Source organism: Ceratotherium simum, chromosome 9 (genome assembly GCF_057802395.1).
Source record: "Ceratotherium simum simum isolate JZ-2026a chromosome 9, ASM5780239v1, whole genome shotgun sequence".
NCBI classification, from domain to species: domain Eukaryota; kingdom Metazoa; phylum Chordata; class Mammalia; order Perissodactyla; family Rhinocerotidae; genus Ceratotherium; species Ceratotherium simum.
In genome coordinates, this window is record NC_141908.1 from 30537156 (window position 1) to 30558794 (window position 21639).

At 35.6% G+C, this 21639-nt stretch overlaps 1 protein-coding gene across 8 annotated transcripts in view; it reads right to left on the reverse strand.

Moving 5' to 3' along the window:
• Positions 1-21639, reverse strand: part of ORC4 (origin recognition complex subunit 4) — a 76059-nt gene that overhangs the window by 32675 nt on the left and 21745 nt on the right. For 7 of the 8 annotated variants that reach the window (XM_087435136.1, XM_087435141.1, XM_087435139.1 and 4 more), the window contains exons 2-3: positions 2300-2373; positions 257-333 (exon numbers count right to left, since the gene is read on the reverse strand). In XM_087435136.1, coding sequence (XP_087291262.1) covers positions 257-333; positions 2300-2356 — 134 coding nt within the window. In that variant the 5' untranslated portion in view covers positions 2357-2373. Of the gene's footprint in view, positions 1-256; positions 334-2299; positions 2374-4796; positions 4818-21639 lie in introns of those variants that run through there. The other variant, XM_087435137.1, reaches the window with a different exon arrangement.

Here is a 21639-nt window from a genome sequence, read left to right on the forward strand (position 1 = left end):
AGCTCAGAATTCTCTCCTTAATACCAGATAACAGAAACACAACAGACTTTGAAAGTTAAAGGGCTTTCTCATTATGGAAATATTTACATCTGTTCTTGCTTCATGGTATTCAGTGTTTCTATACACAAAGCAAAATTTTTTACCACAAAAAAGTGTTCGTTAGCCTTGTTTAAGACAAAATTTGTGTATGATACTTTTTGCAAAACCTAAAGGGTGTAGGTTCATAAGGAAATATCAAGGGGATAGCTAAACTTACTTATATTGTACTTGTACTCCAAATAGGTTACTATGTGGACTCTGATGACAAAATCTTTCACGTAAAATTCTTTGTACCTGATGAAAATAAAGTGAATATAAATGAAAATATTATACATGCAATTAAAAATGAATGAGGACATTTATAGCAGAATTAGGTATTAAAGAATGAATTCAACCCTCCCTAAATAACTTGTCTTCAAGAGTTCTGGCAACATTTTCATGAGTTGTAAAATTAAGGTTATTTTTACCTATCTCAAGTCACAGAGAAAAGATGAGAATTTAGTTGTGAAGGTTTCAACAAGAGAGAGATTTACTTATTTTTAGCTACATCAGTAATTTGAGGGCTGTTTTAATGCATGTAAATGAATAAATACCTCATTTTGTATAACATGTCAGCCAAGGAACAAAGATAGAAGAGAATCTAATAATGTAATCTAATCTAGTAATGCTCATGCACCACACCTCAATCTCTGGAGACCAACACATCTAAACTGGGCTTAACTAAAGCCCTATCAATCTGCACCTGTCATAAAAGTCAGGATTCTGAGGAAATAATAGAAGTTTAAAAGTACATATAGTTATTGAGGACCTATTAGTTACAGAGAACAATACTACTAAAAGAGCGTGATCCACGCCTAAAAAACACTGCAAATACATTGGAAAGACATGACACATTAGAAGCAATCTGCAAAAAAACAGTAATTCAGCACATAAGGAAATGGTCAGTTTTATATGGAAGAAATCACATTTATCCAGGCTATAAAATAAGGAATCATTGGAATGAATTAAGAAAAAAATTCCTGTAAAGAGCTAAATTTTGAGTTCGCCTTAGAATGAAGGGCTTAGACTTAGTTGTAAAAAATTATGTCAGACAATCTAGCACATTCCTTAAAAAGATGAACCATGGGGCCGGCCTGGTGGCATAGTGGTTAAGTTCGCGTGCTCTGCTTCGGTGGCCCAGGGTTCACAGGTTCGGATCCCGGGCGTGGACCTACACACCACTTATCAAGCCATGCTGTGGCGGCATCCCACATATAAAGAACAGAGGAAGACTGGCACAGATGTTAGCTCAGGGCTAATCTTCCTCAGCAAAAAGAGGAAGATTGGCAACAGACGTTAGCTCAGGGCAAATCTTCCTCACCAAAAAAAAAAAAAATGTAGTCTGGTCAAGCCAGATAAATAGAAATGCCAGGGAAGAAATGTCATGCCCATTCCCTAATAGACTCCTTAAGAGAGAGACATATAGATATATGCTCAGCATTTGGAAAACAGCATGCACTTAAGAAAATATTAAATGTTGATGACAAAAACACTCAATATACTAGGAATATAAGGGAACTTCCTAAATCTGATAAAGGGCATGTACAAAAACCTATAGCTAACAACATACTCAATGGTGAAAGACTGAATGTATTCGCCCAATATCAAAAACCAAACATGAGTGTCTGCTCTTGCCACTTTTATTCAATATTGCAAAGAAGGTTCTAGCCAGGGCAATTAGATAAGAAAAAGAAATGAAAGACATCCAGATTGGAAAGGAAGAAGTAAAACTATCTCTATTTGCAGATGACATGATCTTACATACAGAAAATCCTAAGGAATAACTAAAAACCTATTAGAACTAATAAATGAGTTCAGCAAGGTTGCAGGATACAAGATTAATATACAAAAATCAAGTGCATTTAGATACACTAGCAAATAACAAATCAAAAATAAAATTAAGAAAATAATTCCATTTAGCATCAAAAGGCATAAAATACTTAGGAATACATTTAACAAAAAAAGTACAAACTCTGAAGATAATATTAAACTAAACTGAAATCAGACCACATTTACGAAGACATGAGTAAAGTCAGGATTCCAACTATCCAAAGACTTACAAAGCATGAAATTAAGAAGTAGCATAAGACATTCTCACCCTGAGAATGGCGAGCGATTCTTCACAAGTGCTAAGGGGAGAATTCAAGTTAAGAAGATGACTATTTCTCTGATCACCTTTGCATGGTAACAGACCTTAAGATTAATGTAAATATATACTAACCTGTGAAAGGCACTCTGAATGCATTAAGTTGTTACTCTTTGATTTACGACTGCTCATTTCGACAAAGTGAAATCCTTAAAAAAAAAAATTTAGCATGAATGTAATAGACTATTGGCTTAAACAGATTAAGAATTTACTATTATAGAATCAAAATAAACACAAGTTTTAAAATGTGAAAAATGTTTAAATTTCTCAAACTTTAAAAACTGTCAACGGTTCCTTTTTGTCTAAGTACAAGCTCATTTGACACTCCCATACCACACTTTATATGGTTCTTACAGACAACTATTCCTACCTTTCCCTTCAATCTACTATTCACCTTCTCTTCCTTGCCTTTAAAAAAAAAAAAGAACCTATGTGCTTCCTTAATGTTTCTTCCCCAATTCATCCCACAGGATAATCCCTTTTAGAAGGCCTTCACTTTCTTGCTCCACTCATCAATCATACACAGTCATTTGAGACTCTTCCGTGAATATCCATAACTGCTTGTATTTCTTTTTATCCATAATCAAATTATACTAAACAAAATTGTCTGTTTAATTGACAGTGTTCCCAAATTGAGGATATTTTAAAATTCCAAACATTTTAGCATAATGTCTAAAATAAAGGTGCAATGATAACTAGAATGAAAAATATACATACGAAAAAAATTGATAACTTTTGCAAACTTCCCTTTAGGGCAACATACTCATAGATAAACACCTTTGGCTGAAAGATCTAATTTTCTTAACACTAATTTCCTATAGGAATACTTTACTAGTCGGGTAGTAACAGTTTAAGTAGTGTTTATGTATCAGGAATTGTTACAAGTGCTTTGCATTTATTAACTCATTTAATCCTCAAAAAAATCCTATGGAATAAGTACTATTATAATCCCCCTTGAAGATCAGAACACACAGAAAGGTTAAGTAACTGACCAAAATGAAACAGCATGTGAGTGGCAGAGCCAGGATTTGATCCCAACCAAGTTATACTTGGTTAAATATAACTATTATATATATATTTATAAGTGTAAATACTTGGTTATACATAACCAAATGTTACTTACTCAACCAACTGTTTTAAAAAAGTACAAATTTCAGTAACTTGAAAGCAGATGAGCCACTGCGGCAGTATTACATTTTACATTCATATTTATTAATTTCACATACTGACAATTAGACGCCAACTCTTGGAATGCTGTCTTCTTCTTCTCTGGAAATGCTAAAAGGACAGCAGCTGAGCAAGTCCTTGACAGACAGATACCGAGCAAATCTGTCTCCCCCTTACTGTATAAGCCAGGTAGCTAAGGCTCAAACCCCAAAGGGCTTCTGGCTCTAGGCTTTCAAATTGGAAACTCAAGAACAGAGTACTCGCCTAATATCTTATCCCTTAAGAAATTTCTTTCTGAGGAGAAAAGTGGTTTTCTCAGGTGCCCAAGGGCACCTTTGTAACAGCCTTTTATGTCTACATAAGGCACCTTGCTTGAGAATCTTTACATTAATTATTTTTATTTTATTCTAGTTATTTTAATTTTTTTTCTTTAAATGAAAGTTGTGTGTGGGAAAAACCCTTCTAGCAACATGAAACGATACCCTCATTCTGGTTTAAGATACTCTTGACTGTGAAAAAGGTACACAAGCCAAAATCTGAAATCACAGTAAACCATGGAACTGCCCCCTAGACAATAAGGAAAACTGAATTTTTAAAAAGTGGAAGAAAGCTTTCAAAATATGCCTTATTTTTTAGAACTGTATTAGCTATGTCACAGTATTATTGGAATTAAAATATATTTTTCTCCATTTCATGGATTAAAAAAACACTGCTCAGAAAAGCTAAGTAAAATGTCTGAGGTCCCAGGGTAGGTGTCTAATCTGGCTCCTTGCATCAAATATAATTCAGGTAAGCTATTAAAAGCATGCATTTTTCTTCACTTGGGGATCATTCATGAAAGAAACAAACACACTACTTCAGTGCCTAACCTACATACATTTTGACTGTAAATTAAGTCTTAGTTAAAAGATTAATTTTAATACATCTTGCCCCTTCAAGTAATAGTCAAATCTCCACTCTATAACAAAGAATATTTTAAAGGACAATTCTAATTTTATAGATGAAAAGACAAGCTTCAAACTGGGAAAAAATATTTGCAAACCACGTATCTGGCAAAGAACTTACATATAAAGAATCTTCAAAACTCAACAATAAAGAAACAATCCAATTAGAAAAATGGGAAAAAGACAAACATTTCACCAAAGAAGGTATATTGATGGCAAGTAAACACATGAAAAGATGTTTAACATCATTAACCATCAGGAAAATGCAAATTAAAACCACAATGAGATAGCAATGCATATCTATGAAAACAGCTAAAATAAAAAAGAGAAAAAACACCAAATTGCTGGTGATGATGCAGAAAACTGGATTTCTCATACAACTACTGCTGAGAATATGAATTTGTACAGCCACTCTGCAGTTTCTTTCTGGCAGTTTCTTAAAAAACTAAACATACACTTACCATGCAACACAGCAATTGTACTCTTGGGTATTTATCCCAGAGAAATAAGAACTTATGTTCAAACAAAAACCTGTAACATGAATGTTCATAACAAGTTTACTTGTAATAGTCAAAAAAACTGGAAACAATACAGATGTCTTTCAACAAACCAATGGGATTAAAGAAACTCTGAAATATCCATACATACAGGGGAATATAACTGAGCAAAAAAAAGCAGTAACTATTAACACATACAACAACTTAGATGGATCTCAAAGGCATTATGCTTAGGAAAAAAAAGGCCAATCTCAAAAAATTACATATTGTATGATTCCATTTAAATACCATTCTTGAAATGAAAAACCTATAGCGACGAAGAACAGATCCCTGGTGGCTAGGAGACAGGGACAGGGTTGAGGGGTGGGTATGACTATAAAGCAGATGCATCAGGGATTTTCTTTGTAATGATGGAACAGTTCTATATCTTTATCGCGGTGGTGGTCACACAAATCAATACATGGCATCAAATCGCAGAGAATTATACAGACACACAAATGAATGCAAGTAAAAACCAATAAAAACTGAATAAGGTCTGTTGTCTAGTTAAAAGTGTTATACCAATGTCATTTTCCTGGTGTTGATATTGTGCTACAGTTACGTAAGATGTCACCCTTAAGGGAAGCTGGGTGAAGGGTTTAGAGGATCCTGTGTACTATTTTTACAACTTCTATGAGTCCATAATAATTTCAAAATAAAAAGTTTAAGAAAAAGAACTCTAATTTTATAGTTTTTTTTCAACTGCTTAATGACCAAAAAAAAGTTAATATTAGCAGTACAACTAAATCTCTATTATCCGCAGATAGATTATTAGAATAAGTTGGGTTGAATTTCTCCTCAAATTACACCAGTGGATCCTGGGTCTCCTTCCACTTTCTACCATGCTTTCTACACTATGATTTTATTTACTATTCTAAAACATTAGGACTAGACATAAAATGTAAGAAGGGCTGCATGCCTATGCATGACTAAGTGATTATTCATGTTGGTATCAAACACAAACCTAGGTGACTGCAATTATGATTACGTAGCTGCAGAAATTTTGGTAGAACCTACTATTACTTATTCATACTATTGCAAGGAGCAGTGCAATGGGTAATCCCAAGGAATGGCTTATCCTCATATCATTTCTTTAGCTTCCACACTTGCTCCATTATTGGTTTCTTTAAGATCCTTCTCTCAAATTATGTTCTGCTAGAGTGAGTAAACCTAATTTTTCAATCTCAAAGTTCCAAGTAACAGTTGGTCTATTCTATTGCCTAAAAAATGTCAACCCAATCCATTTGTCACTAGCTGCTTCTATCTCACTTCAGATCACCAATATTTCTTGACTGGAAATCTATGACAGCTTCTTTATAGGTCTCCATGCCTTGTTCCCATTTGCGATACCATTTTGACAAAAAAAAGTTCAATTCCATTTCCAATCCCCCAAATTCTGAATTTCAAATTTCCTAACATGATTTAAAAGGAAATTTCCAAAAGACTAGTTCCCAGTTTAACTCACTAGCTCCTTTGCTTAATGAACAATCAACAATTCTCTGTAGGCTGCCTCACTCTAACCTCAGGTCTTAGTTGAGATATTATTTACTCTGGAATACTTTCTGTGACACCCTTATACATTCCTACACATTGTTGAGGGTTATGTGTTCCTCAAGTCCTTTCAGGATATACGTTATTTCTCCTTTTACCTAACTTAATTAGCACACAGTGATGTAACTAACTCTGTGTTTACTTATCTGTTTGCTCCACCGGACCACAGGCTCCTTGAAAGAAGGGCTCAGAAATTATACTATCATTATATCTAAATCAACTAGTGTAATATTGGCATTCAATGGTTTTCAAAAAAGTACTTGGTAAATGAATAAATGCTAGGCAGTGGAGGATGTCCACAGATAAACTAGCTGCCAAAAAGGAGCCAGGTTAAGTTAAATTAACTGCTTAGCCTAATAAAAAAGAATAAGTTACATTTAGAATAATAAGTTAATATAGCTAAAAGGAATAAGCTAAATACAGAGCATGACATTTTATAATTCAAGTAAAATATATGCAGTATAATATTATCATGGTCCTGTCACAACAACAGAATTTCAAAATGTTTAAAATATAGTTAATTTGTTTAAGAAATTTCTTTCTTTTTTTGTTTGTGAGGAAGATCAGCCTTGAGCTAACATCCATGCCAATCCTCCTCTTTTTGCTGAGGAAGACTGGCCCTGGGCTAACATCCGTGCCCATCTTCCTCTACTTTATATGGGACGCTGCCACAGCACAGCCTGACAAGTGGTGCATCAGTGCGCGCCTGGGATTTGAACCTGGGCCGCCAGCAGTGGAGCGCGTGCACTTAACTGCAACGCCATGGGGCTGGCCCCTAGAAATTTATTTCTTTTAACAGAGAAGTCATAAGATTAACAAAAGATAAAATACACAAAAATTTCTTTTACGAATAACTGTTTTTTTTAAGATTTATTTCTTTATTTATTTTCCCCCCAAAACCCCAGTAGATAGTTGTATGTCATAGCTGCACATCCTTCTAGTTGCTGTATGTGGGATGCAGCCTCAGCATGGCTGGAGAAGCAGTGTGTCGGTGTGGGCCCGGGATCCGAACCCGGCTGCCAGCAGCGGAGCGCGCGCACTTAACTGCTAAGCCACGGGGCTGGCCCACAAATAACTTTTAAATCAACTTGCAAACCTTATAAAGCTGTAGTCTGATGATTCAAGAGAAGGTAAAGTTAACTGTCCTTAGAAAAAGAATATCAATTATTTCTATCATTTTATAATCCTGGATTGATAGCTTGCTACTCATACATTTAAAAAAAAGATTAGTAATATATTCTCCTTTTGGGAATTAGGCTAACATATTTCATATTTTATTTATACTGCCTTCAATTAAGAATTGGAAGATTAAGAGGAATGTTTAAAATGAACATTAAAATTACTAGTCAAAATCTACACTTTTACTTATTTTATTAATATATACCAGTACTCCAATCAGCCTCCGTTTCTTGACTTATAATTTTGCCCTGATTTGGAATACTCTTCCTACTCATTTCAAACCTGCAGTCACTGGATGCCAGTTTTAGCATATCTGAAAAATTTGGCAAGACTGACTTTAAATCTATTACTAAACATATGAAAAAGTAGGGTTCAAAGGTTTTCATTTTTGAAATTAAACCAGAAAAAGCAAAGGCAAAGGAAATGAAGGTACTAGAATTTTTCCAGAAATTTTAATTTTTTCTTAGAAAGTAAGTCACAAGTGATGAAATAAAAGAAATATTTGAGGACAACTATTCAAATCAGAACTGTAAGCAAGAAGTACAGAAAAAGACCACTTGTATATAAAATTTAAGATAAATGCAAATATACCAAAACTCATGGCACACAGCTAAAGCAATGCTAAGGAAGAAATTTACAGCTATCAACTCTTTAAATTTAAAAACAAGAAAGATCTCAAATCAACAATCTAATTTTACAACCTAAGGAACTACAAAAAAGAAGAACAAATTAAACCTAAAGCTAGCAGATGGAAGGAAATATTAAAGATTAGAGCAGAGATAAACAAATAGAGAACAGGAAAACAAGAGGGAGAATCAATGAAACCAAAAGTTGGGTCTTTGAAAAGATCAACAAAATTGACGAATTTTTAGCGAGATGGACCAAGAAAAAAAAGAGGAGATTCAAATGAATAAAATTAGAAGCAAAAGTGGGGACCTCACTACTGATTCTACAGAATTAAAAAAGGATTCTAAGAGTACTGTGAACTATATGCCAACAAATTGCATAACACAGATAAAATGAACAAATTCATAGAAACACAAAATCTACCAAGACTAAATCACAAAGAAACAGAAAATCTGAATAGACCTATAACTAGCAAGGAGACTAAATCAAAAACAAAAAAGTCTTTTGACAAAAAAAAGTCCTGGACCCGATGGCTTCACTAGTGAATTCTCCCACACGCTTGAAGAAGAACTAACATCAATCCTTCTCAAACTTCTCCAAAAAACTCAAGAGGGGGGAACACTTCATAATTCATTCTTCAAGGCCAGCATTACCCTGATAGCAAAGCCAGACAGACACTACAATAAAACTACAGATCAATATTCCTTATGAACACTGATGTAAAAATGACAAAATACTAGCAAATTGAATTCAGTAGCATATTAAACAGATTATACACCATGACCAAGTAGGATTTATTCCTGGAATGCAAGGAGGGTTCAACATATGAAAACTGATCGATGTAATAGACCACATTAATAGAACAAAGGGAAAAAAACATAATTATCTCAATCGATGCAGAAAAAGCATTAAAAAAATTCAACACTCTTTCATGATAAGAACACTAAACCAACTAGGATTAGAAGGTAATTACTTTAACAAAATAACAAAAGCTATATATGAAAAATCCGCAGTGAACATCATGGTGCAAGACTGAAAGCTTTTCCTTTACAATCAGGAACAAGGCAAGGATGCCTGCTTTCACCACTTCTATTCAACATAGTACTGGAAGTTCTAGCCTGAGCAATTAGGCAAGAAAAAGAATTAAAGGTATCCAAATTGGAACAGAAATAAAACTGTCTCTGACTGCAGATAATATAATCTTATATATAGAAAATCCTAAAGATTCCACACAAAAAAACTATTAGAACTAATAAATGAATTCAGCAAAGTAGAAGGATACAAAGTCAACACAAAAACTTCAGTTGTATTTCTAACACAATCTGAAAAGGAAATCAAGAAAACAACTCCATTTACAACAATATCAAAGAAAATAAAATACTTAGGAATTAACTTAGCCAAGGAGGTGAAAGACTTGTAAATGAAAACTACAAAGCTTGGTGAAAGAAATTGAAGAAAACATAAATGGAAATACATGCCCATGTTCATAGATTGAAAAGACTTAAAATATTATTAAGGTGTCAATATTACCCAGCACAATCTACAGATTCAATCAATCTCTATCAAAATCCCAATGATGTTTTTGCAAAAAGAGAAAAACCAATACTAAAATTCATATGGAATCTCAAGTAACCCCAAATAGCCAAATAAAATCTTGAAAAAGAACAAAAAAGCTGAAGGACTAATACTTTTTGATTTCAAAACTTACCACAAAGCTACAGTAAACAAAACAAAGTGGTACTGGCATAAACAATGACATACAGGCCAATAGAAGAGAACAGAGAGACCAGGAATAGACACATACATATCTCCATATATATGGTCAAATGCTTTTTGACAAGAGTGCCAAGACCATTCAATGGGGCAAGCACAGTTTTTTCAACAAATGGTGCTGGGAAAACTGGATATCCACATGCAAAAGAATGAAGTTGAACTCTTTCCTATCACCATAGATAAAAAAAATCAACACAGAATGGTTCAAAAACCTAAATAGATAACCTGAAACTATAAATGTCTTAGAAGAAAACATAGGGCAAAAGCCTCATGACATTCGATTTTGCAATAATTTCCTGCATATGACACCAAAGGCACAGGCAAAAGAAAAAAATTAGATAAATTGGACTTGGTGAAAAATTTTTAAATTTGTGCACTAAAAGACACTACTACTAACAGAGTAAAAAGGCAACCCAAAGAATGGGAGAAAACATTTGCAAATCACTTACCTGACAAGGGATTAAAGTCCAGAATATATATAGAACTCCTAAAATTCAACAACACAACAGCAAACAACTCAATTAAAAAATGGGCCAAGGATCTGAATAGACATTTCTCCAAAGAAGACATACAAATAAGCACACGAAAAGATGCTCAACATCACTAATCATTAGGGAAATGCAAATTAAGACAACAATGAGATACTACCACACACCCATTAGGATGGCAACTATCAAAAAAACAGAAAATAACAAGTGTTGGGGACAATGTGGAGATACTAGAACCTTGTGCACTGTTGGTGGGAATGTAAAATGGTATAGCAGCTGTGGAAAACAGTATGGTAGTTCCTAAAAAAATTAAAAATAGAATTACCAGTCATTCCACTTCTGGGTATATACTGAAAGAATAAAAATCAGGGTCCTAAGGAGATATTTGTACACTCATGTACAGAGCAGCATTATTCACAACTGACAAAACATGGAAGCAGCCCAAGTGTCCATCGACAGATAAATGGATAATCCAAATTACAGTATATACACACGATAGAATATGCAACCTTAAAATGGAAGGAACTTCCGATATATGCCACAACATAGATGAAGCTTAAGGCACTATGTTAAGTGAATTATGCCAGTCACTATAAGACAAATACTGTATGATTCACTTATATGAAGTACTCAGAACAGTCAAAATCATAGAGACAAAAAGTAGAATGGTGGTAGTCAGTGGCTGGGAGGAAGGGAAGAATGAGGAGTTATTTTTTAACGGGTACAGAGTTTCAGTTTCACAGATGAAAAGAGTCTGGAGATGGATAATGATGATAGTAGCACAACACTATGAATGTATTTAATGCCAGTGAACTGTATATTTAAAAATAGTTAAGATGGTAAATTAAATATAATGTGTATTTTGCCACAATAAAAAAAACACTTTGATTGCAGGGAAGATGGAAGCTTAGGAGGACTCTGAACTTACCTCCTGCCAGAGACACAACAAATTTATAACTAACTATGGAACAATTACCTCTGAGAGAGAGCTGGAAACTGGATAAAAAGAACCCCCACAACAAGGGACAACATTGACTGAGGTAGAAGAGGCAGAACTATCTTTCTGCTGAGAAAAAAAAACCCATTCTAGCCATGGTGCTTCATGGCTGGGAGTGATCTTAAGGTACGAAGCTTTTCCTGGAGGAGCAGGAGATCTGAGCAGGAGAGCTATGCCACAATAAGCAGCTTTTGAAATCAGCACACCTGAGATGAGTGTCATAATACTTGGTTTTGCTGGCTATTAAAACCAACGGAATACCCTCAGAAAAGCTACGGAATATAAGAGAAAGAAAAGCCTGCTCTTAAAGGGCCCACGCACAAATTCACCCATTGCGAAAACCAACACAAAATCATCAGAAAGAAAGGTGCATAGTCCTTTAGTAAAACAGACTCACTTGATAAACTCTGAGCACGTCTCAGAAACGTAGGAGGTGGCTGGGACCACCTCCCCAGGGATTGAGACACTGGCGGCAGCCAGTATTGTGACCTAGCACAGGTGTGCTGACACAAGATGTTGGCAGACGCCACTGGATTTCTTCCCCTGGACTGAGAGTGCAGGGGCTTGCTCCACCCACTAAACCATCAATTTAATCCAGCTCAGCCAGGGCAAGCAGCTCGCCCTAGGGACTAACCCTGCCCACCAGCAAGTCCATGGGGAATTTGCGGGCCTGCACAGGCAGGGTGTGTGGAGCCCCTACAGTGGGGCGAGTGGGTTCACTTCAGCGGGGTGGAGCATGTGCATGGGGCAGCACTGCGTTGATGAGGTGTGTGGCCCCAAAGGCGGTGGGGCTTGTTGGCTGCAGCAGACTTGTGCTGCTGGCCTTCTCAAACAGCCACATAGGGTATCTGCCCCACTGTCCAATGCCTGAAACGATCGTGTACTGCCATGCTTGGGGCCAGCCCCACCTAGCTATGCTCCTGAGAGAGTTCACAAGAGCCTTGCAGGCTGGAAGCCTACAGCAATTGTGAACCCCTGAACCTAGCAACCAGCCACGCTGGGGGCCTGACACATTTAACAGCAAAACAGTAGGTGTGTGCTATTAGACCTTGCAGCCAGCTGTGCTGGGGCTCCCCCAACCCAATAAAGTGACTAAAGTGACCGCAGCAGCCACATGCAGCTGAGCCTTACAACCAGCCAGCCAGGGGGCTAGCCTAGACTACCCACGTACCTGCAGCAACAGCAACCCTGCCACAACAGAAAAGCACACATAGCTCACACTGGGGACACTTCTGGAACATTTGGAACTGGTGATGAAAGGGAAGCACATTGCTGGGCCTCATAAGACGTCTCTAACCTAAGGCTACATCTCCAAGATCAGGAGATGTAGCTGATCTACCTAGTACATAGATATAAGCACAGAAAAACAGGCAAAACGAGAAGACAAATGAATATGTTCCAAACAAGAGAACAGGACAAATCCTAGGAAAAAGAACTAAACAAAACAGAGATAAACAATCTACCCAAAAAAGGGGTTAAAACTGATAGTCATAAGGATGCTCATTGATCTTGGGAGAAGAATAGATGAACACAGTGAGAACTTCAACAAAGAATTGGAAAATACAAAAAAGAACCAAAAAGAACAGAAGAATACAACAACGGAAATGGAAAATCCACTGGAGGGAATCTACAGCAGAGTAGATGATACAGAAGAACAGATCAGTGAGCTAGATGAAACAGTAGAGGAAATCACTCAAGCTGAACAGAACAAAGAATTAAAAAGAATCAAGACAGTCTAAGGGAACTCTGGGACAGCCATCAAGCATACTAACATCTGTATCATAGGTATGCCAGGAGAAGAGAGAGAAAAAGGGGCAGAGAACCTATTTGAAGAAATAACAGCTGAAAACTTTTGTTAACCTACACAGATATCCAAGTACAGAAAGCACAGAGCACCAAATAAGGTGAACCCAAAGAGGCCCACACCAGGACACATTATAATTAAAATGTCAAGAACTAAAGATAAAGAGAGAATCCTAAAAGCTGCAGGAGAAAGGCAACAAGTTAGATACAAAGGAAATCCCATAAAGCTATCAGCTGACTTCTCAGTAGAAACCTTACAGGCTAGGAGTGGCACAATATATTCAAAGTGCTGAAACCTACAGACAAGAATGCTCTACATGGCAAGGTTATCATTCAGAATAAAAGGAGAGATAAAAAGTTTTCCAGAGAAGCAAAAACTAAAGGAGTTTATCACCAATAAACCGGCCTTACAAGAAATGTTAAAGGGACTCAATTAAGTGGAAATGAAAACACTACAAATAGGAGTAAGGAAATTATCAAAAAAAAAAAAAAATCACTGGTAAAGGCAAACATACAGAAAAGGTAGCAAATCAATCACTTATGAAGATAATACGAAACTCAAAGGACAAAAGTACTAAAAATATCTACCTCCATGTTAAGAGGTTAAATATGATATAAAAACCACAAACTGTGGGGGAGGGCAGTAAAATAGTAGGGTTTTTAGTAAGAGGTCAAACTTAAGAGACAATCAACTTAATACAGATTGCTATTTACATAGGTTATTATACATGAACATCATGGTAATCACAAACCAGAAACCTATAACAAATACAAAAAAAATTAACAGAAAGGAACCCAAACACAATAATAAAGAAAGCCACCAAATCACAAGGGAAGAGAGCAAGAGCAAAAGAAAGGAACAGCAAACTCCTAAAACACCTAGAAAAAAGGTAACAAAATGGCAATAAATATACACGTATTAGTAGCTACTTTAAAATACAAACACACTTATCTACAGCTACTTTAAAAATACATTGAAATGCTCCAATCAAAAGACATAGGGTGGGGGCTGGGCAAACTTATCCACATGGCATAGTGGATAAGTTTGGTGTGCTCCGCTTCGGTAGCCCAGGTTTGCAGGTGTGGGTCCCGGGCACAGACCTACAACACTCGTCACCTTGCTGAGGCAGCAACCCACATACAACACAGAGGAAGACTGGCACAGATGTTAGCTCAGAGTGAATCGTCCTCTCCAAAGGAAAAAAGAAAAAGATATAGGGTGACTGAACGGATAAAAAACAAGACCCATATATATGTTGCATAAAAGAGACACACTTCAGACCCAGACACTCACAAACTGAAAGTCAAAAGATTGAAAAAGATACTCCATGCAAATGGCAATGAAAAGAAAGCTGGGAGCAACAATACTTATATCAGACAAAATAGATTTTTAAAACAAAAACTGTAACAAAATACAAGGTTTTGTTACATAATGATAAAGGGAACAATCCAATAAGAGGATGTAACACTTGCAGGTATCTATGCACCCAACATAGGAGGGCCTATATAACATAAAGCAATAATTATTGACAGACATAAAAGGTGAAATAGACAGAAACACAATAATAGTAGGGACTTTAACATTCCACTAACATCACTGGATAAATCATCCAAACAGGAAATACTGACCTTAAATGACACATAAGACCAGATGGACTCAGTAGATATATACAGAACATTTCATCCACAAACCGCAGAATACAGATTCTTTTCAAAGGCACATGGAACATTCTCCAGAACAGATCACATATTAGGCCACAAAACAAGTCTCAATACATTTAAGAAGACTGAAATAATACCAAACATCTTTTCTGACCACAACAATATGAATCTAGAAATCAACTATTAGAAGAAAACTAGAAAAGCCACAAATATGTGGAGATTAAACAAAATGCTACTGAACAATGATTGGGTCAATGAAGAAATCAAAGCAGAAATCAAAAAATACCTGGAGACAAAAGAAAATGAAAATACGACACGCCAAATTTATGGGATACAGCAAAAGCGGTACTAAGAGGGAAGTTTACAGCAATATAGGCCACCTCAAGAAACAAAAATCTCAAATAAACAATCTAACAATGCACATAAAAGAACTACAAAAAGAAGAACAAACAAAGCCAAAATCAGTAGAAGAAAGGAAATAATAAAAATCTGAGCAGAAATAAATGAAACAGAGACTAAAAAAACAATAGAACAAAAAAATCAATGAAACTAAGAGCTGGTTCTTTGAAAAGATAAACAAAATTGATAAACTTTAGCTAGACTCACCAAGAAGAGAGAACGTTGAAATAAATAAAATAACAAATGGAAGAAGAGAAATTACAATGACACCTCAGAAATACAAAGGATTACAAGAACATACTATGAAAAACTATATGCCAACAAATTGGATAATCTAGGAGAGATGGATAAATTCTTAGAATCATACAACCTTCCAAAACTGAATCAAGAAATAGAGAATCTGAATAGACCAATAACCAGTAAGGAGATAGAAAGAGTACTTGAAAACCTCCCAAAAAGCAAAAGTCCAGGACCAGACAGATCCATTGGTGAATTCTACCAAACATTCAAAGAAGACTTAATAGCTATCCTTCTCAAACTCTCTGAAAAAGTTGAAGAGGAGGGGAAGCTTCCTAACTGATTCTAGGCCAACATTTCCCTGATACCAAAACCAGACAAGGACAACACACACAAAAAAATTACAGGCCAGTATCACTGATGATCATCGATGCAAAAATCCTCAACTAAACACAAGCAAATCGAATACAACAATACATTAAAAAGATCATGCACTATGAGTAAGTGGGATTTATTCCAGTGATGCAGGGATGGCTCAGAATCTGCAAATCAATCAACGTGATACACCACATTAACAAAATGAATAAAAATCACATGATAATCTTAATAGATGCAGAGAAAACATTCGACAAGATACAGCATCAATTTATGATAAAAATTCTGAACAAAATGGGTATAGAAACCAGACAAGGATGCCCACATCTACCACTCTTATTTAACATAGTATTGGAAGTCCTAGCCAGAGCAATCAGGCAAGAAAAAGAAATAAAAGGGATCCAAATTGAAAAGGAAGAAGTAAAACTGTCACTATTTGCAGATGACATGATTTCATATACAGAAAACCCTAAAGAACCCACCAAAAAACTTTTAGAAACAATAAATGAATACAGCAAAGTTGCAGGATACAAAATCAATGTGCAAAAATCAGTTGTGTTTCTATACACTAACAGCGAAGTAGCAGAAAGAGAAATTAAGAATACAATCGCATTTATAATTGCAACAAAAAGAATAAAATACCTAAGAATAAACTTAACCAAAGAGGTGAAAGACCTGTACATGAAAACTATAAAACACTGTTGAAAGAAACTTAAGAAGACACAAAGAAATGAAAAGATATTTCATTTGGATGGAAGAATTAACATAGTTAATATGTCCATACTTCCTAAAGCAATCTACAGATTCAATGCAATCCCTATCGAAGTTCCAACAATATTTTTCACAGAAATAGAATGAAGAATCCTAAAATTTATATGGAATAACAAAAGACCCCAAAAAGCAAAAGGAATCCTGAGAAAAAAGAACAAAGCTGGAGGTATCATATTCTCTGTTTTCAAAATATACTACAAAGCTATAGTAATCAAAACAGGTTGGTACTGGCACAAAAACAGACACATATATCAATGGAACACAATCGAGAGCCCAGAAATAAACCCACACATCTATGGACAGCTAATTTTCGACAAGGGAGCCAAGAACATACAGTGGAGAAAGGGAAGTCTCTTCAATAAACGGTGCTGGGAAAATTGGACAGCCACATGCAAAAGAATGAAAGTAGACCATTATCTTACAATAAACACAGAAATTAACTCAAAATGGACTAAAGACTTGAATGTAAGACCTGAAACCATGAAACTTCTAGAAGAAAAATATAGGCAGTATGCTCTTTGACATCGGTCTCAGCAGCATATTTTCAAGTAGCATGTCTGACTGGGCAAAGGAAACAACAGAAAAAATAAACAAATAGGACTACATCAAACTAAATAGCTTATGCACAGCAAAGAAAACCATCGACAAAATAAAAAGACAACCTAACAACTGGGAGAAGATATTTGCAAACCATATATCTGATAAATGGTTTCAAAATATATAAAGAACTCATCTCAGTAACAAAGAAACAAACCCGATTAAAAAATGGCACAAGATCTGAACAGACATTTTTTCAAAGAAGATATACAGGTGGTCAACAGCCATATGAAAAGATGTTCAACATCACTAATTACTAGGGAAACGCAAATCAAAACTACAATGAGATATCACCTCACGCCCTTCAGAATGGCTATAATTAACAAGAAATAACAAGCGTTGGAGAGGATGTGGAGAAAAGGGAACTCTCATACACCGCTGGTGGGAATGTAAACTAGTGCAGCCACTATGGAAAACAGTATGGAGACTTTTCAAAAAATTAACACTAGAACTACCATATGATCCAGCTATTCACACTGCTGGGTATTTATCCAAAGAACACAAAAACACGAATGCGTAAATATATATGCACCTTTATGTTCACTGTAGCATTATTCACAATAGCCAATACTTGGAAACAACCTAAGTGCCTATCAAGGGATGAAGGGATAAAAAAGATACGGCATATATACACAATGGAATACTCCTCAGCTATTAAAAAAAAGATGAAATCTTGCCATTTCCGACAACATGGATGGACCTTGAGGGTATTATGCTAAGTGAAATAAGTCAGACAGAGAAAGTCAAATACCATATGATCTCATTCATAAGTAGAGTATAAAAACAACAAACATACACACAGAGATACAGAGATTAGACTGGTGGTCACCTGAGGGGTAGAGGGGAGGGACGAGGGTGAAAGGAGTGACAGGGCACATGTGTATGGTGATGGATGGTAATTAGTTTTTGGGTGGTAAACATGATGTAGTCTACACAGAAATCGAAATATAATGATGTACACCTGAAATTTATATGTTATAAACCAATGTTATCTCAATAAAAAAAATTAAAAACTTTTGAAAAAAATAGAAATGTCCTAGCAGTAACTAAAGCAAAAGGCAGAAGTTAATACCACAAAGAAACAGAAGGCTAGAAAATTCTGCAATATTTCTACACAGCTTCCCACTTCAATTCCAGTCTCAAAGCCCAAAAATTCTCACAAATGTGTCAAATGAGAGAAGCAAACTGTAAAAAATCATAATTCATTTATTAAACTTTAAACCTAAAGCAAGAATTCATCAGGCCTCCAGGCTGAAAAACACCTACAAGGTAGAAAACCAAATGATGAAAGACAATGGAATCATATTTACAAAATTCCAAGAGGAAAAGAGTTTAAAGACTCATCCTCAGTAAAGATTTCATTTACATACAAAGGTAACAGGTATAGCTTTAACAAATTAGAATGGACTCAGTAAATAGAGCAAATAAATCTTTGGTGGGGGGGGTGGTTTGGGGGTGGGGGGTGGCATGGGCAATTCAACCATAAAATCCAGCCAATTAAAGCATGATTCAACACACACACACACACACACACACACACACACACACACACACACACGGTGGTGAGCTTTGAATCCACAACTAAAGAACAATAAAAATTATAGTCGCAGTACAGGTGGTAAACATATAGATCTTGATAATCTGAAAACAATTATACAAAAAAATGAAGTGAATGCATAAGAGTGCTAATTTCTTCATTTTTCATAGTAGGAAAACAATACTGTCTAAAAATGAAACATGCAGTATAAAAAAGGACTTTTTTTTAACCTTAGATTGGGATCTTTTATGACATCTCTTGGGTTTAATAAATCCCAAGTGCAGCAATTCCTAAAATTTTTATTCGGTTAAATTCAGAAAATTGAATGCAAGCAATATTACCATTGGTATGAGTGCATACACACACACACACACACACACATTTTTCACCAAAATGGATCTCTATATACTGCTTCATAATACGTCACTTAAAAGAGCATGAACAACTTGCCACATTTATACATACATATGCATATATTTGTACACAGAGACACTCACAGTATATTTACATACATATCTTATTATTTGTCCTATTACTCCCTTAAAGCAAAAAACCAAAAACAGAATTAGTGAATTAAGCTATTTGAGAAAAAGAACCAAATATCTCAGCTAAATAATAAAAAATACTCTAGATTAGGTAGAATAAAAATTTTTAAAAGTTTTATTAAAATCTTTTGAAGTACAATGAAATAATCTGTCTTCTGAATGAAGCATTGCAAAAAAAGGTACAAGTTTTATTTGTTTGGTTTTGGTTAACGCAAACTGGGTTTAGTGAAGCACCTCAAGCAAGCCCTATAGGAATACTCTATTTCAAATGAATGGAGTCAGTGAAGTGACCATGTAAAGAAAAAGGAAAATTAGATGAAGCCTACAGTAGTAATGTGAGCAGGAGGTTTAAAACTGTATACCAAAGAAAGCATTTACAAGAGAAAACAGGTGTGAACACGTCCTATTTGCTTAGTTTCAAAGTTGTCCAAATAGGTCAGAGTGTCTATAAACAGTTTCTCCTACCCTGCAGATCAATGGGCTCCAAGATAGTTGGTGCAAAATAACCCTCTCAGGTAAAGAAAGTACTTTAAAACTTTTAATTATAAATATTTACCTAAAAAATAAGAACTAAATTAAGCTTAGACAATGTTTTTTTGTTTGTTTGTTTTGTGAGGAAGATCAGCCCTGAGCTAACATCCATGCCAATCCTCCTCTTTTTGCTGAGGAAGACCGGCCCTGAGCTAACATCTATTGCCAATCCTCCTCTTTTTTTCCCCTTTTTCTCTCCAAAGCCCCAGTAGATAGTTGTATGTCATAGTTGCACATCCTTCTAGTTGCTGTATGTGGGACGCCACCTCAGCATGGCCGGACAAGCAGTGTGTCGGTACGCGCCCGGATCCGAAACCTGGCCGCCAGCAGCAGAGCGCGTGCATTTAACTGCTAAGCCACAGGGCCGGCCCCAAGCTTAGATAATATTTAATATATAAATTGACATTAATATCTTCAGTTGATCCCTGTGTTAGTTAGCAGATCATGTCATGTCACTAACAGCAACCCTGAAACCCTAAGGAAAGAGTGGGAGATCAGCAACAGATAGGGGATACAAGTGACACCATCACATGTTTATTCACTTTCAGCTTATTAGCACACAATGTAGGTACATGGGCCCAGTTGGGCAAAATTAAGGAATCTAGCGGACTTGCCGAACTTTAAGGTATTGTTATGATGTTTAAATGAAAGTGATATAATTTAGGTGTTCCGATAAACTGCAGATCTTTCCTAGAATGAAAAGTGGCTGCCTGTCAAAATCATATTGCTTAGCAAATAAAAAGAAAAAACAAAAAGACTTTATGTAGAACTTTAAGATAAAAGTAGGAAAGAAACTACTTTCTGAAAGAAACGTGTACTATGGAGACAGCATTTTGAAAACTTTTTCTTCTCTGATTTTGTGGCTGAAAATGATGTTATTACCTATAAAAATTCTCACACATACGTACTTAAAAATACTTATAAAGAGGGCTTTCTAATCTATTACAAATATTCCTGTAAAGACAATAAGTGAATTTTATATTCATTTGTTAAGAATATAAAAACATAGCACTTTCGGGCCGGCCCCGTGGCTTAGCAGTTAAGTGCGTGCGCTCTGCTGCTGGCGGCCCGGGTTCGGATCCTGGGCGCACACGGAGGCACCAAATCTCCAGCCATGCTGAGGCCGCGTCCCACATGCAGCAACTAGAAGGACGTGCAACTATGACATACAACTATCTAGGGGGCTTTGGGGGGAAAAAAAAAAAAAGGAGGAGGATTGGCAATAGATGTTAGCTCAGAGCCGGTCTTCCTCAGCAAAAAGAGGAGGATTAGCATGGATGTTAGCTCAGGGCTGATCTTCCTCACAAAAAAAAAAATAATAATAAAAAAATTAAAAAAAAATCTGTTTAAAAAAATAAATAAATAAATAAAAATGAAAAACATAGCACTTTCCAGTTTGCAAAAAACCCTAATTTACTTGAGAGAAGATGAAATTTACTAACAGAATTCTTACAAAAACCTTTGTAAAATTGGTGGAAGGGACTGAAAATAAAAAATATACACATACGATCATTATTTCCTTCAGTAGTCTTTTATTAATTTTTTTGGCAAAAACCTAAAGTTCCAGCAGAGGGAAGTATTACTTTGTGAAGACAATTCTTGATAAATTAAAAAAAAGATGTAACACTACTCTCTTTCTGATGATGACTGAGAAAACATTGAAAATAACACCACTATCAACCTCTGTTTAATTTAG